This window comes from Gouania willdenowi, chromosome 8 (genome assembly GCF_900634775.1).
Source record: "Gouania willdenowi chromosome 8, fGouWil2.1, whole genome shotgun sequence".
Classification (NCBI taxonomy): domain Eukaryota; kingdom Metazoa; phylum Chordata; class Actinopteri; order Blenniiformes; family Gobiesocidae; genus Gouania; species Gouania willdenowi.
In genome coordinates, this window is record NC_041051.1 from 17,240,136 (window position 1) to 17,256,934 (window position 16,799).

Here is a 16,799-nt window from a genome sequence, read left to right on the forward strand (position 1 = left end):
TGACAGCCTGGTGTCAGCGTATTAAACTTCAAGTAAAGTGTTACCAAAACTAGTAACTAACCCAATATGCAGGTATGAATGGAGATAATATACATGTATTTATTTGTTTAAGTATTTATTTATTTATTTATGATTCCTATTTTATCCGATCTTCCTCTCTCTCTCTCAATTGAATTCAAAACAGCTTTATTGGCATGGCACACAAGTTTACATTGCCAAAGCAAGTGTGACAATGTGACAATGTACACAGAAAAAAATAAAAAAATAATATATATATATATATATATATATATATATATATATATATAGCAACTTTTATGCAAAATTATACAAATAAAAAGAATACTAATATCTGTCTCTGTTTAGCTTTCGCGCAGACCATTTCCTGTCCCTCCTGGGCTTCTGTACACTAGTGCGCAGTGCACTGTGGGTAGGTCAGGACGCCATGTGCTTCTGAGGCTGTAACAGTTAGGTTTGGACAAACGTGGTGTGTTTTCTCTTGTTAAACACTTAAACTAACGCCATCAAGTACCTTCACCATGTACTGTACCAGACGCTGCCTCCGGTCGGTGATGCGGGTCGCAGTGAACTCACACCGGTACGTAACGTCTCTGCTCGGTCACGTAACAGCGGTGCTCCGCTCTGCCGGTTGTTCTTCAAGGGCGGTCAGAAGGCTGTGTCTGCTCTTTCCTCCACGGTGGAGAAGATTTGTCTCTTATCACATGTTTTACTTGTTTTATTAGCTGGTTAGGTTAGCTGTAACTGGTGCTAATGCCGCTGCTTTTTTAGCTTTAAGTGACATTCATTACGACCTCCTGCAGCTGCACTCATAACAATGAATGACCGTGAACACCAGTGTCTGCAAATGGCAATGTGTTTTAATGCTGTCTGTAAACCGTCAACCATTTAAAACACGGTGTTTCATCGAGGAAGATTTAGTGTGTGAAGAACTGAGCAATTCAACCTGATTAATGTTATCACTTTGTTACAGTTCCTTTCTCTACCCATATAAAATGCAATTAAAGCTATTGAAGACTATTGGATTCATCACTGAGTCACAATTGTAATCAAAATGCCTCAAAGGTTTAATTTTTATACACTTTATTGTAAATTATATTCATGTATTTATATCAAGTTAAATAAAAAAAATAAAAAATGGACACATAGTTTAAATAAAGAAACGATAGATTTCTGCTGATTTCTGAGTGACTTTACCATATAGCTCCATTGTTGTCTATCTTAATTCAAAGCCATGCACAAACTCAGTTATAGCACTGGCCTGTCTTATGATTTCATCAGTGACGTGCCGTGACCACTAGGGTTGGGTAGGCACGTTGCAAATCGAGACCACCTATGACAATTTCATATGTTTCTGCTGGCAAGTGTTAATTCAATTCAAATCAACTTTATTTGTATAAAGTAATTTACAACAGTCATGTCAATGCGCTTATCATAATGAGAAAGAAAAAACCCAACAAGAACACATGAAATCAACATCATAAACACCATTAAAGAAACAAACAATTATTTAATATAGCCTCCATACTCTCCCAACAAGATATATCTCATGACACGACAGCGCATTTGTTGTTTGTGTTGGAAACACGGAGAAAATGTCAACAACAACAACACAGAACAGCCTCAGTGAGGCGCATCCTCAAAGGCAATCCTTCCTTTTGTTCCATTCACTGTGAAAAGTATGAAACATTTTCTGACCTTACCTTTGCTGAAGGTCTGGTAGCTCAGGTGTTAGTCTCCCATCTTTTAAAAGCTGTTGTTTTTCCTCAAAAAAAAAAAGTTTCTCTCGCGCTGTGATTCTGACTGTAATGTTATCCCGCCCACTCGCTAGAGCGAGAGAGAACGTAGCAGCAGCGGTTACGTCTAAAGGCAACGTAGAGAGCTGCCTTTGGACGTAAATGGTTGTCATCTTGGGGAACTGACTGCGCATGCGCAAACACGTAAAAACACGCAATGGGAACAGAGGAAGAGGAGCCGTGTGCTTTTGGGAGGGGGTGTGGCCTCCTCCTGCCTTACAGCGCAGTGAGACTGTGCAGCTGTTTCAGGAAATAGCGCTGTATAGTAATTTGGGCTATGAAACGCACAAAATGCAGACACTTTCAAACTTATAGGTACTGTAGGCTATTGGAAATGGAAAAAAAAATAATTTATAATTATATTATAATTAAAACAAATAATCAAAACATCAATTCACCCTTGGGTAGGCACTGCCTACCCTGACGGCACGTCACTGGATTTCATGTACTGGATATTTGAAGAGCAGCTATAGAAATGTGTAACATTGGATAAAGATCCAGTAGTTGGAGTAGATAACTTTTGAAGTAAACTGATCCATGCTGGCTACTTGAGTTTTTCCAGTAAGTAAAATATAAAATAACTCAGAGCAGCAGTCCATGAACATAAATGACAGGCATTCACTTTATTTTGTAATCATGTTGTGTGGATAGAACGTGAGCAATCCTGTCACTGAGTGTAAGACAGTTTTGTTAAAATTAGAAATACAGAAATATTTGACAGTGTCACATTCAGTGACAATACTATGATTGGCTGTGCAACTGCACTGGTTTCACAATTAGATTATGATTATTATCTCAGTGATTCAATATTATTACAATGCAGAACAATTTGTTTAATCTGTTTCTTACATTACTGCCTGTGGTTACTTTTTCATTAGTGAATACAAGCAGTAAGAGAAGTACAATCTCTATTTTTTTGTTATTTAGAAAGTGCTTCAAATATCAACAACATTTAATTCTTTACATTACACTGTAAATCCAAATAAACTGTATAGGTCCAGTCTCCCTGTATCTGTGTGAAATTATTCTATCCTCAAATTAAACAAACACTTCTGCAGAAGAGCTGTTGTTTCGAGTGTTTGTTCTCTGCTAAAAAATAAATAAAAAAAATAAAACACTGAGTCTGACTCTGAACACTAAAGATAACTAAGTATTTACAAGAGTAAATACTAACATGACATCAAACTTTTCAGCACTTCATACATTGCAGTGTACATAAAATATATATACATATTCAGTTTCCTTTTATTTGCCATTTGCAGTATAAAATCACATTGGAAAAGAAGGTGCAAGTAGCTCAAAGTCCACTGTCAAACATTCATTCATAAAACATAGAAGACGGTCTTAAAAACAAACAAGACGTATAGTAAAATAAGTTAAAAAGGTTGCAATAGAGGTTTAAAATGACTTTTGTTAAAATGCAATTAAAAGCTTAAAAAAAAAAAAAAAAATCCTAATCAGAGTGCGCCGTTCAAAAACATCACAGCTTGTGGAAAAAAGCTTTTTGGTAACATTTACCACTTTTGATGGCGCGATGGCACCTCCCAAGTCCCTGGCAGGATGCAGCGAGTCCTTAATGATGGCTACTGCCCATGACATAAGTCTTTGTAATAGTCCGATGGTCCTATTGGCAGAGTGGACAATGCGATTTAAAGCATTTAGATGTTAAACATTTAATAGCCTAACGTTAAATTGAGTAACACAAAATAAGAGTAGTGGTCTAGTCTGGCTGCTGCAGTGCAGGGTTCTTGCAGCACTGTTGAGCGTAGGGGCCCCGACTTTCAAATTTTCCTCCCCCGCAGAGTGATGGCGCCCCCTACATTCAGTTTTCAGCAATGTAGGGGGGATTTTCTGATTCATGATGCATGTGTGCATAAAAAGCGAATAATGTCTGCTAATACAACTGTTTTCCTTTGACATTTAAAGTAGGAAATGTGGCACATTGTTGTTGTTTTTAGTGATAGAGGAACAAGGGAAGACTGCCTCAATCTGTTTGAATAGTTTCTCTTCCTTTAGTGCAAAGTGCTCTACAAAAGATTAAAATGTTATTTAAAAAAAAAAGATTTAATGAATGAACCTGAGTTGCAGTTGTATTTGACTTATTCACATTGTGACTTATTATTGTGGGTATTTGTTGCCCATCTGTGGGCTGTTATTTGAAATGTAGTACAAACGTCCAACTATCTTTTTTTATCGTCCTCTTACAGGTTAGAGCTTCAGCGACACACGCCGTCCTCGTGCTCCTTCAGACTTCTGAAAACCAGCTCAGCCTCACAGTCAGATGCCATTGCCCCCCCACAGCTGGATGGAGCACCCAAACAGTATTCCCCCAAAATCCAACAGCTTGTCAACGACATCGCCACCCTCACCTTGTTAGAGGTGTCAGACCTCAATGAGCTTCTGAAGGTTTGTGACAAGAAGTCTGAGTGCTAATCAGCATTGGCTCAAACATTTTATTCCATGTGTGATTTAATTTGTGTTGATTACAGAAAACACTGAACATCCAAGATGTTGGGATGATGCCGATGGGAGCCATGGCAGGGTCAGCTCTACCTGCAGCTACGGTACAAACTACTAAGACCACAAACTGTAACATGCTGTAAATGAGAGTCCATGTGTACAAATCAACATGCTTTGTGTGTTTGTGTAACCAGGCTGCTGAGGAGGAAGATGTCCCAGCTAAGAAAGAGAAGACTCACTTTGTAGTAAAACTAACAGAATTAAAAGCAACTGATAAAGTCAAGCTTATAAAAGAAGTGAAGAACTGCATCCAAGGCCTGAATCTCGTTCAGGTGAGTCTCATCATCACGTGTTGTGTCATGACAGACATTTCTACTAGCATGGACGAAGTGACTAAAAAAGAGAGCGAGAGAAGGCATTGTTGCACCCCAGTGAAGGGGGGAAACAGGGGAATGGGAGTTATGGTGGAACATTAAAAGGAAGGATTCTCATGAAGCTTTTTTGGTTGTGCTGAAAGTATAATATGATGTTACTATTGGGTAGTGCGTCTGGTCTGTTTTTCTGTGCTAGTGTAATGACATACATAAAGAAATTAAAGGTGCAGTCCGTAACTTTCAGATCCCTCCCTCCCTGCTGCTCTCTTGCCCTACCTCACAAGTCCTTCCCTCAGAGGAGCTAACAAGCTACCGTAGCCCAACAGCAACATCACAGTAATAAAACATGCACTGTTAAAAGCATATTACTGCAGCGCTTCTCTCAATGTGCACACACCAATCTATCAGCAGCATAATAAGACTGTCACTCACAGCAGCCCACACGGAGGCTGCAGTGATGGCAGCACGCATGCGAACAAATACATGCACTACAGAGTTCTAGTGCAACAATTACAAATCAAACATAACGTAAATCAAGCAGCAGTAATTACCTTTCAAGCAGAAAAGTTGCCAATTCCATCTTCTACTTCTCCAGACCATACACTGTAAAAAGACTGCGCTCCAGGTGCTACTTTGCTATGAGCATTGCTGTGTTTTGGCCACTGCTGAAAGGGGCGGAGGCTGTGAGTCGATGTGCATTCTGGCAATTTGCCAAAGGCTGCAGGGGGTACTCAATGAGCCTGTTTTTTTTCACACAAACTACTAGTTTTATGTTAGACTGTCCTTACATAGTGACAGCTTTAGCAAATATGACAAAACGTCACTTATCAGAGTTACAGACTGCACCTTTAAAGGGTGAAACATCACACTGCTCAAATACAATGAACAGAGGGAGTGAGTGGATGCTTACTCAGTGACTATTCTTGGTATTTGGAAATAGATATACTTTTGTGCTTTTACATTAATTAGTAATGTTATTTTTCAAAATGTCGGGACAGATTTTGTTTTGAAAGTACACACTTTTATAGCTGAATACACATGATCTTTACACATTATGTTCAAAAGCTTTTTTTAAAAAAACATTTTTGTACAACATATTTAAATTCTTGTCATCTGGTCTTATAACTGCTGTTGCAGGAAAGTATCCTACACAATATTTGAGCAGTTTTGAAATGCTCATGGGCTCCATCTGTGTTTTTTTTTCAGGCAAAGAAGCTGGTGGAGTCTCTACCTCAGGAGATTAGGGCCAGTGCATCCAAAGAAGAGGCAGAGAAGCTTAAAGCAGCCCTGGAGGCAGCAGGTGGCACAGTGGTGTTGGAGTAGAAAATTAGAACCTGCATCCTTTTCTGTTCCTCACCACTTTGCTGCCGGTGTACCTCATGTTTTTTTTTTGTTTGTTTGATTGTTTTTTTTTTTTTTTTTTTAAAAACAAGACAGTGAGGAGAAGCCTCAGAAGGAGGAAAAGCCTTGTGACATACATCTTGTCTCCTCACGGCACGGTTGGAGCGTGCAGACTGAACTCTGCAGGCCCAGAGCCTGCACTGATGACTGTTGTCTTCTCACGCGTCTCATACTTGTGTAGGAAACAGGCGGCACAAACACCAGCTTGGCTACACCTTTCGTTGTTTATTTGACCTGTGTGTATGACTTTTTACAGAGAATACCAAGCGGATATAGCGCCCATAGCTGGGAAAATGCCAGATACTCTATCATGTTCAGAGGATGGCTGATTCCTGATTTTGCTCATTAAAGTGTAATATTGTGATTAAAGCTGAAACATTTCCTTCCTTTGGATGTGTGTGTTTAATTCTGTGATAATTATGTAAATTATTGGGAGCATGTGATTGCTCTTGATGCAGCATCTCTGCAATCTCCTCTCTGAATAAATAGTTGCCTTCTGCATGGCTACATTTTGATGATGGGGTTCAAGTAAGAATACAAAATTTCAAAATGAGCTTATTGGAAAGATGGCGTAAAGGTGAAGCAGGAATGTTGTGCTTTTCTATGTTCTGCACCACAGCTGTTGGCCACCAGAGGTCCCCATTGCGTTTGGATTATGCGACATACTGAATCCTAATTGATAGTATTAACTTTCTCCACATTGTGTTATATTACAGCCTTATTCCAAATTAAAAATTAATCTCTCACATAATTCTACACTAAATACCCTATAATGACAATGTGAAAACGTTTTTAAAAGTTTTTGTTTTTGCAAAATTGTGAAAAACCATAAACTAAGAAATCATATTTACATAAGTATTTACGTTTTTCTACATACATTCCCAGGTTTGTTCCTCAAAACAATTCTGTCTCGGTGGTCTAGAGACAATTCCATTGACTTCATGCTTGGTGTTGGCGTTCTGATATACCATTAAATATAGACAAGTGTGAGCCTTTCTAAATCATGTCCAATCAACTGAATTTACCACAGGTGGACTCCAGTTAAGCTGTAGAAACTTCTAAAGTGTAATCAGTGGAAACAGGAGGCACCTGAGTTATTTTTTGAGCTTCGTGGCAAAGGCTGAGAATACTTGCAAAAATCTAAAAAAAAAAAAAAAACAATCTTTTTGTCATTATGGGGGTATTTTGTGTAGAAAACGTAAGAAAACCTGGTTGCATAAATATGCACAGCCTTAAACTAATACTTTGTTGCAGAACCTTTGGTTTTTATTACAACACTCAGTCTTTTTGGGTAACAGTTTATCAGTGTGGCACATCTTGATGATGTAATATTTGACCACTCTTCTTTACAAAACCGCTCCAAATCTGACAGATTGTGAGGGTGTGCACAGGCCTCTTCAGATCACCCCACAGATGTTCAATCAGATTCAGGTCTGGACTCTGGCTGGGCCATTCCAAAACTTCAATATTATTCTGGTGAAGCCATTCTTTAGTTGATTTGGTTGTGTGCTTATGGTCATTGCCGTGTTGAAAGATAAAGTTTATCTTCATCTTTCTAACAGAAACCCGAAGGTTTTGTGCCAACAATGCCTGGTATTTGGAACTGTTCACAATTCTCTCCACCCTGACTAAGGCCCTCGTTCCAGCTGAAGAAAAACAGCCCAAAGCATGATGCTGCCACCACCATGCTTTACTGTAGGTATGGTGTTCTTTTGGTGATGAGCAGTGTTGTTTTTGCGCCAAATATACCTTTTTTTGAATTATGGCCAAAAAGTTCAACCTTGGTTTCATCGGATCATAACACATTTTCCCACATGCTTTTGGGAGACTTCAAATGTGTGTTTCCAAAATGAAGCTGGGCTTGGATGTTTTTCTTTGTAAGATAAGGCTTCCGTCTTGCCACCCCATAGTCTAGACATATGAAGAAGACGGGAGATTGTTGTCACATGTGCTACACAGCCAGTACTTGCCAGAAATTCCTGCAGCTCCTTCAATGTTGCTGTTCCCTCCTGTCAGCCTCCCTGACCAGTTTTCTTCTCGTCTTGTCATCAAATTTGGACGGACGTCCTGTTCTTGGTGAAGTCACTGTTGTGCCATATTTTCTGATTGTCTTCACTGTGTTCCATGTTATATTTAATTCCTTGGAAATGTTTTTGTATCCTTCATCTGACTGATATCTTTGAACAATGAGATCCCTCTGATGCGTTGGAAGCTCTCAGTGGACCATGGCTTGTGCTGGAAGATGTGGCTACAAAAATGTCAGGAAAAGCCAACGAGAACAGCTGAACTTTATTTGGGATTAGTCAGAGGAGCTTTAAATGGTGACAGGTGTGTGCTGACTCCAATTTAATTTGAATGTGCACACTTTTGCAATCTCTTTCTCTCAGTTTTCATTTTTACTTCACCTCCCTGAAAGGTTTCAGCTTGTTTTTCAATTGCATTGTACAGGTTATAGGTCACATTAAAGGTGGAAAAAGTTGTAAAATTATTTATCTTGGTGTCATTTTTTTACATCACAAAAACCTCGAAAACTTTCTGGATCCACTGTACTATAGTAGTATAGAAGTGGGTTAAGCTCCTTTGCTTCAAGGCACCATCAACATATTGCATCTAAATGTACTTAAACGCTAGACTTTTAAAAAGTTTAAAACCAGGTGACCAAAGCCTGTGCTCAATGTTCACGTCATAGCTTTTTTTTTTTTTTTAACTTAATTTGTATTTTATTTCTCTGCACTTTTGCTTTGTCAGTTTTTCCTCACAATTTGAAATATTCCCTCAGTTAGTCTGCATTTTTTTTTTGCCATCTGTGCTAAGCTTTCAGAGTTCTTGTGTTGTAGCATGGATCGTGTTTTCACCATGTTTCGCTCTTTCGTGCCTCAGTCCTGGAACATCAGCTGCTTGTGCGTTGAACTCTGCTGCCCCGATCCTGCTTCTCAATTACAAATATAATCTCTAATTCAGTTTGAACCTTGAACTCTTGCTCTGCTATTTGTTTTGTAGCTGTTGCTCAGTAGAAACCACTTCTTTTTGAGACTTTTATCCAGTTTTTGTCCTTTCTTTAATTTTTTGGTCACTTTTCATCCCAATAAGCTAACTTTTGCAATTTAAAGTTACCTTTTGCCATTACACAACACCTAATTCCTCTTTAATTGCCCATTTTCTGGCCACTCTTGACTAGTTTTGGCTCATTTTAGTGACTTTTAACTCTCTTCTTGCCACGTATTTCCCAATTTGGTACCGTTTTTGGCCACCTGTTACCATGTCTGCCTCCACTCGTTCGTTAAAAAAAGAAACGTAGTGGACCAAACCGGACCGCCCCACTTTGGGTTGACCGCCCAACGGGACGATGCCCCGTATGCCAGATGGCCAGTTCACAACTGGTGTCATATGATCTTTTGATGGAGCTTGTAGTCAAAATTTACTACAGGTACCTTGACACCAAAAAAAAAGATGGATCAAATCACAAAAGCAATCCACATAATTCAAGTCCAAATAGTTTACTAAAGTGCTGAAATATGATGATAATTTATGAGCAATAATAAGAGGCAAAGTCACATCACACAACATTTGAATAAATATATCAATGACTTTATCTACTCAATGACACCCAAAAGAAGGTCATTGTTCACACCATCATATTTAAGGAGGGTGCTAATGTGATGTCACAGGTGTTACTATTGATATTATTCATTATACAGTATAGGCCACTTAACACATTTCTCCTGCCCACTCATTCAATTACTTCCCCTTGACTTATTTATATTCTGGAGTGCCACTATCTGCATCACAATAACATGCAACAGTAGATATGTTTGAGAATGTTTGGCGTACGGTACTAAACACACCAAAAAGAACCAACCTGACCACCCTTTCCCAGAGTTTGTTCAGCGTGTTAACTATTCTTTACAATTATTTGCCTCATGACCTTTGATCTGTATGAAGGCTGTTACGCCACAGTCACCAAACTATAGCAGCAGACAGGCTGATGTAGGCCTACTATCTATATTTAGATCACACACACTTCCGCAGACCAGCTGCACCGCTTTCCAATTGCAAATTCACACATTTTTGACTCATCGTGAGCCATGTACCTTTAAAAAGAAAAGAACAAAGAATCCATCCATCTATCCATTATAGCAGGGGTGTCAAACTCAATTTAGTTCAGGGGCCAAATACGGAGCAGTTTGATCTCAAGTGGGCCACAGATTTTATGTGGGAAAATGAGTAATCTCAACATTATTGTGCCGTAGTTTGCACTCCTAGGTGAACATAAAATACAAAGAAGAAAACCGACAATATTAAAGCAATATGCAATAAATATCAGTCCCAACAGGATCTTCAATTAAAATTTTCTAGATTTTGTGACCAATTTCTGTTTAATTGTGAGAAATGTGATGAAAATTGAAGAATTTTGAGTTTTTTTGTTTAACATTAAAAATGACTGTAATCATGTGATATAAGCAATTGGGAAACTATGAGCCCCTGCAGATATATATTGTTGAGTTTCATTTATACAATGATTCTTGTTTTTTTCTGTCATTTGTATTTTCTCCTGCAGGCCAAACGTGCACTTTTGTATTTAGTCCAAACTACAAGTAAAGTGTATATTTATTAAAATGTATTTATTTTTGTAGAATTAACCATCCCATCTTTAGAATGCAATCAACAGCTCTTTCCACTTTCTAGAATTAATTACATGGCTTGATGCTGTTGTTTGTTCAACACTTAGAGCAGCTTTGTGGCAAACAAAAGCTTCATTTGTAGCATCCGATTGGCTAAGCTGTAGGTGACTAAAAGTAAACAGTTGTTAGCATTAGCAGAAAGACAAACACACAATACATCACAGTTTTGTTATACTTGTTGTTGCATGGTTATAAAGGAACATTGTGCCAAATGACACCCATAGCTAAAAAAAAGTGAAATTTGTGCATATTTATACCATAGCAATTTCTATGCAACATATGGCCTGTTATATAAACAGACAATAAGCTAGATATTGTATTGTATTCTGTATTTTTGGAGAATGAGGTCAGGAATTTTGAATAATCAGTAATAATTTCTTTCTCCATTCATGACTTTTACTTGCTGTCATAGATCGTTTAGTGTCTGTCCTCGAGTCTTCATAGTGTAGAGTTGTCTAATATGCAGTACATGTTTTACTCTGGCCTCTAAAGAGGATTCCCTAGAGGGAGCTGTATTTTCTACAGGCTGCCGTTCAGGGGCAGAGTGGTGAGAACACTGTATGTATACCTCTTCACATGGCAATACATCCATCACCTCTGCTCTGAACATGGCAATTTGGCACTTGAATGGCCACAAGAGAGTGGTTGAATAGCACCAGAAGTTGACTGGCTTGGGAGATATGTCAAAATGCCACATCAGAAAGCGTATGTGTCCCATTGTTTGCTACATTTATCTCAAACTGTAAAGCCTCAACTATTAAAAAAGATTGTATTAACTGTGCATGTTCATATATGAAGATGTGTCACCAAAATATACAGCAGCACTGATGTTTCAGTTAATAAAATAGCCAATGCATGAAGATTCAGGGTGGTTTATATACTAATAGTAATAAACCAAACTGTAAAATGTATCTACTGAGTGAGGTGCGACGAAAGTCAAATGTGTTGCATATAGTTAGATCAGGGGTCTGCAACCTGCGGCTCTGGAGCCTCATGTGGCTCTTTGACTCTTTTGCAATGGCTCTCTGACGATTTAAAAAAACAAAAGAAAATGAATGATTTCCTACAGAGGGTACTGGTGATTAATGACATTAACTTCAAATAAAATGATGATAAAACAATTGGTCAACCTAAAAATGAATAACTCTGCCACCGTCCTACTGTAACATCTACAGACCATTAACTTTCCTTCCACCTGTGGCTAACCTTCAGTTTTAAATCTCTGGTAAGATAACTTAAATAACAAAAAAGACTATTCTGGAAAAAAATACAGACTTTATTTGTGTGGGGAAAGATTTATTTAACTGCTAACATACCGGCTTAATATGCATGCTTGATATGTTGTAAGAAATTAGCATGAGTTGGAGTTGATAATGTGTTATCAAATTCAAGTTATTTTTGTAGCCCTTCAAATCCATTAACTCATCAAATTATTCGATACTATTTTAACGGTATAGAATTTTATACGCTGTATTGTTTTCATGAGAAGGTTTTTTTTTCGGCTCCGGAAGGACTTTAATCCAGTCGAGATTAGGCAAAATGGCTCCTTTAAGAGTAAAGGTTGCAGACCCCTGAGTTAGATATACTGAAGGACGAAGATAATGGATCTCTTAGCAATTTTTTTTTTAATGTGAAGATATATAGATGTTTGCACAGACTCATTGAATTTCAGCGTGGTGTGTTAAATGCATGTCTGTCCATAATTACATTGTTCGCGAGGAGACGTAACAAACAAATTCAACACATCAACAACATATGCGCAAGAATTATCAGTCAGAAGTCACAGATCTAAAAAAACCGTCAAATGTGGATGAAAACGGTGTGTGTGTGTGCGTGTGTTAGTAGGCGGGGAGGATCCGGGGGGAGGGGATTCAGGGAAAGACTGTGTGGTTGATTATATGCCTGGAAAGCAGCTAGAAGTGCCATCGGCTTTAAGGCTGTTGTTGGTTTCATTTCTAGCTGCTGACATCTGCTCTGGCTTTTGAAAGAACAATCAGACACTTTTGTTCTTTGGCTACTTATGAAAGTGCTACAAGTTCATCCTTTTTCGCTCTCCAGAAAGTGTAAAACTTTGTTTTTAATATTTTTCAATTGCTGCTCCTTCCAGTGCTGGAAATCTCAGATATGGGATGTTGTATTTATCTTGTGTTTACCATTTAGTGTACACATATTTTAGTTACTTTGATGTCCATTTGGTCTATTCAGAGAACTTTCCCAGTACTTTGGACGTAACCGCGCTATGCTAAATGCTATACGTAAGTTCATAGTACATTATACGTAAGTTCATAGTACATTAGTGAATTGATATCACGTGACCGCTGCTGCTACGTTATCTAGCTAGTGGGCGGGATAATACTACAGTCATGATGACAGCGCCAGAGACGATAAAGAAACTTTTTTTTGAGGAAAAACAACAGCTTTTAAAAGATGGGAGACCAACACCTGAGCTACCAGACCTTCAGCAAAGGTAAAGTCAGAAAATATTTCATACTTTTCACAGTGAATGGAACAAAAGGAAGGATTGGCTTTGTGGATGCTCCTTACTGAGGCTGTTCCGAGTTGTTGTTGTTGTCATTTTCTTCGTGTTTCTGTGTTTCCAACACAAACAACAGATGTGCTGCCATGTCAGGAGATATATCTTGTTGGGAGAGTATGGAAGCTATATTAAATAATTGTTTATGTTTCTTTAATGGTGTTTATGATGTTGATTTTGTTAGATGGCTAAATGCTTGTTCATGTGGATCTTGTTGGGTTTTTTCTTTCTTATTATGAATTTTATAATTTGATGAGCTCATTGAGATGACTTTGTTGTAAATTGCTTTATACAAATAAAGTTGATTTGAATTGAATTAACACTTGCCAGCAGAAACATATGAAATTGTCATTAGTGGTCTCGATTTGCGACGTGCCTACCCAACCCTAGTGGTCATGGCACGTCACTGCTAATCAATCAGCCAGAAGGTGCGTGTTTAATTCCAAAGGGCCACTTGCTTGAGTGAGTCGCAGCTCACTTCCGTCTTATATCTGTGCCTAACTATAACTCTGCAATATACTGACTTTCTATCCCTACGCAGCGCCCCTATTTGGTCAGTTTAGGTCACGTGACTAAGACTAAACCTTACCCTAAACCTAAAAAAATGTTGCGATATTGGGTTATACCCTAACCCTAAACCTAACCCTAACCCTAAGGCGCTACTTACTTGTACTTCGATAACCGTACTAATGGCACCAGGGGTTGTCCGTACAGCAACCGTAAAAATAGACACTTTCTTTGTTTTTTTTGTTTTTTTACCTTATATGGGATGTTCGGCCAAGGCTCCAGACAGAGGATGAAAATAAAGCTCTTTTTCCTGGTATACTTAATAAATAAACCAAAAAAAAAAAAAATTCTCTGAATAATTCAAAAAATCCCAATTTACTTTTAATATATTTAGTATGTTGGCTTTTTAATATAGAATAACCTGAAGAGGGCAACAGAGCAAAAGAAAGCAAATGAAAATATGACCACATTCCATTCAAAAACACTGTTTCTTAAAAGCAGTATTAAACTAAGCAACAAACTTTAAAGCAGGGATTATAGCAGTGATTATCTCGGCATAGATTTGTCACATGCACAATAATGACCGTGTTCCACGATGGATCTGTAACGGATTTAAAGAGTGAATTTTAAAAGTCTATTGGTATTGATTTTCCAAGAACAGTTTTAAACAAACATGAACACGAGCAGAAACAGAGACGACCCAAGAGACTCAAACAGAATCAGGAATCTGAATAAAATATGATCGGAAACAAAGCAGAAAGTTAGCAAACAAAAAAAAAAAGAAAGACTCCATAACCATTAGACTATCATTGAGCGTAGGCTGATTCAGGAGTGCTCCAGCAGCTGGGAGGTGACGTATACGGTTCGTCCTCCACTACAGCATCACAGGGCCTGGAGAGCCTGAGGCCACTACAGAATCATATGGGTCACATCTTCAACAGTGCCTCACATCAAGAGGACAAAATCCACCGTAGTGTATAGATAGACATCATCAACAACAGCTGCTGTAGCACATGACAGATAAAAGCCACAATGTATAAAATAAAAAAAGCTGACTGCGGCTTACTTTAACAGCTGATTTATGACTTTTCTTATCATTAAGAAAGGAACTGAATAAAAATAGTACCTGATAAACCAAAAGGTACAAAGGTGAAATAATTTTTACTGTGACTACAGGACTTACATCCAATGCAATCAGCACATATAAAGATTTCCACAGATGACACAATGTTTTCTATGGTATTTTCGTGGAAATGATGCACGAGATTTGCAGAGCTTGTTGACATGAGCAGATGGTCTTTGAACCTGCGGCTTATGAGCAAAGTTCAGTTCTTTGTGTGTTTTCTGAAGGAAAAACAGAATGTTTTGCTCATGGTTTCAGTGCAGCAATAATAGTGCATGAATCTGTTGCTTCTTTTTATTTTTTTGACGATAAAAATGATAGAATTCAAGAGACAATCACTATCAAATATGATGTAGAGTGAATAGGTGATCAGGTAAAACACGTGTCAAACTCAAGGCCCGGGGGCCAAATCCGTCCCTTTAAAGCTCCTATTTCGGCCCGCAGAAGAAAGTTAGAAAAAATGTCAGCGTAAACATGACTCATTGTGTATATTACCAATTAATTCAGTTGTAGATATCTCAGTACCTCCAAATGCACATATTTAATGAAACTGCTCATTTTTCATGGGCTCATAGTTTACCCATGCTCATATCACATGATGAAGTCATTTTCAACTTCAAATTGTTTGTTAGTACTCTCAATTTTTCCCAAATTCCTAGAATTTTCCTCAAATTATTCTCCAAAATGCAACAAAATCAAGGAAATGATCCTACAAGTCATTATATCTGTCACTTATTGCTTGGATATTATAGTGTCTTACATACTTTATATCAGGGGTTCTCAACTGGGACCCACATTTTTCCACGGTCATTAAATCACAACCCACTTTTTTGTTAAATTCAACCAATCAAATTTAGTTTTTTCAAAAATAGCTGTTAAAAACACACATAGATAATCTCTTTTAAAATATAAATCTATATATTTTCCTGTGCAACATGCATTTCACAGCATGTCAGTCAAAAGAAAAGTTTCTTTCAAAATAAAAGACAATTTGAGAGACACAAAGTATTTTTTTTTTTTTACCAGCTGTCTGCGACACATTCAGTACAGTTCCACGACCCACTGAAGAGCATACTAGGTCACATGAATGATAAACGTGTTCGTTTTACCACCTATAATCTGCGGCCCACTTGAGATTGAACTGTTTCGTATTTGGCACTTGAACTAAAATCAGTCTGACACTCCTGAGGGAAAAGGTTTTTTTTTATTATCCCAAAAAGAGGTATCAACAGCTTGTTCCCATTGCATATGTCTGTCGTTCTCCAGTGATTCAATCATTCCTACTGAAAGAATTCTGAGGCGCACACTCACTATATTTTAAAAGTTGAAAATATAAAGACTATTGCCAAAAGAAAAACACAACAGCTACGAGAATGTGTGAGAATAAATGTTTTATTTACTGTTCACACTAACAAGAAAAATACCATATCCACATGGCTGTCTTCTACCCTATCATTTCTTAGTCAAAACTAAATCACACTTGACAATTTCTGAGGAATAAAAGTCCACTTTTTTAATTTTTTTTTTTTGCAACAGATGTGTGATTCTTTCAAAGAGGAACAAAAATAAACAGCAGAAATAACGTTAAGGTGCAGCATCTTCAGCTATAGAATCATCAATGAGTCTCAGCTATAACAGGAAAATGATATGAAGTGAAGGTTTCCAACCTTATTTAGTCAAACACTTCCATGTTGCATACCTATCTTAACTCCAATGATTTATTTTGATTTTGTGCCACTTTAATTTCTTGTTTTTACTTTAATGTGTTGTGTCATTGTGCTTTTATTACTCTGGAACGTGTAAAGTGTCCTTAAGTGCTTAGAAAGACTCTTTCAAACAACAATTATTATTATTATTATTATTATTATTATTATTATTATTATTATTATTATTAATTATGTTATA

The 16,799-nt window shown here is 37.6% G+C and overlaps 1 protein-coding gene across 1 annotated transcript; it reads left to right on the top strand.

Moving 5' to 3' along the window:
• Window positions 1-401: 401 nt before the first annotated feature.
• mrpl12 (mitochondrial ribosomal protein L12) lies at window positions 402-6,435 on the top strand. The gene is made up of 5 exons (XM_028455579.1): window positions 402-598; window positions 4,022-4,220; window positions 4,304-4,378; window positions 4,469-4,606; window positions 5,855-6,435. The coding sequence occupies exons 1-5, from the start codon at window positions 540-542 to the stop codon at window positions 5,969-5,971; spliced, it is 588 nt and encodes a 195-aa protein (XP_028311380.1). The 5' UTR covers window positions 402-539; the 3' UTR covers window positions 5,972-6,435.
• The last annotated feature ends 10,364 nt before the right edge of the window (window positions 6,436-16,799 follow it).

Coding starts and splice junctions, on each gene's coding strand:
- mrpl12 (XM_028455579.1), top strand. CDS start 540: ATGTACTGTACCAGACGCTGCCTCCGGTCGGTGATGCGGGTCGCAGTG. Junction 4,221..4,303: donor ACCTCAATGAGCTTCTGAAG/GTTTGTGACAAG, acceptor TGTTGATTACAG/AAAACACTGAACATCCAAGA. Junction 4,607..5,854: donor AAGGCCTGAATCTCGTTCAG/GTGAGTCTCATC, acceptor TTTTTTTTTCAG/GCAAAGAAGCTGGTGGAGTC.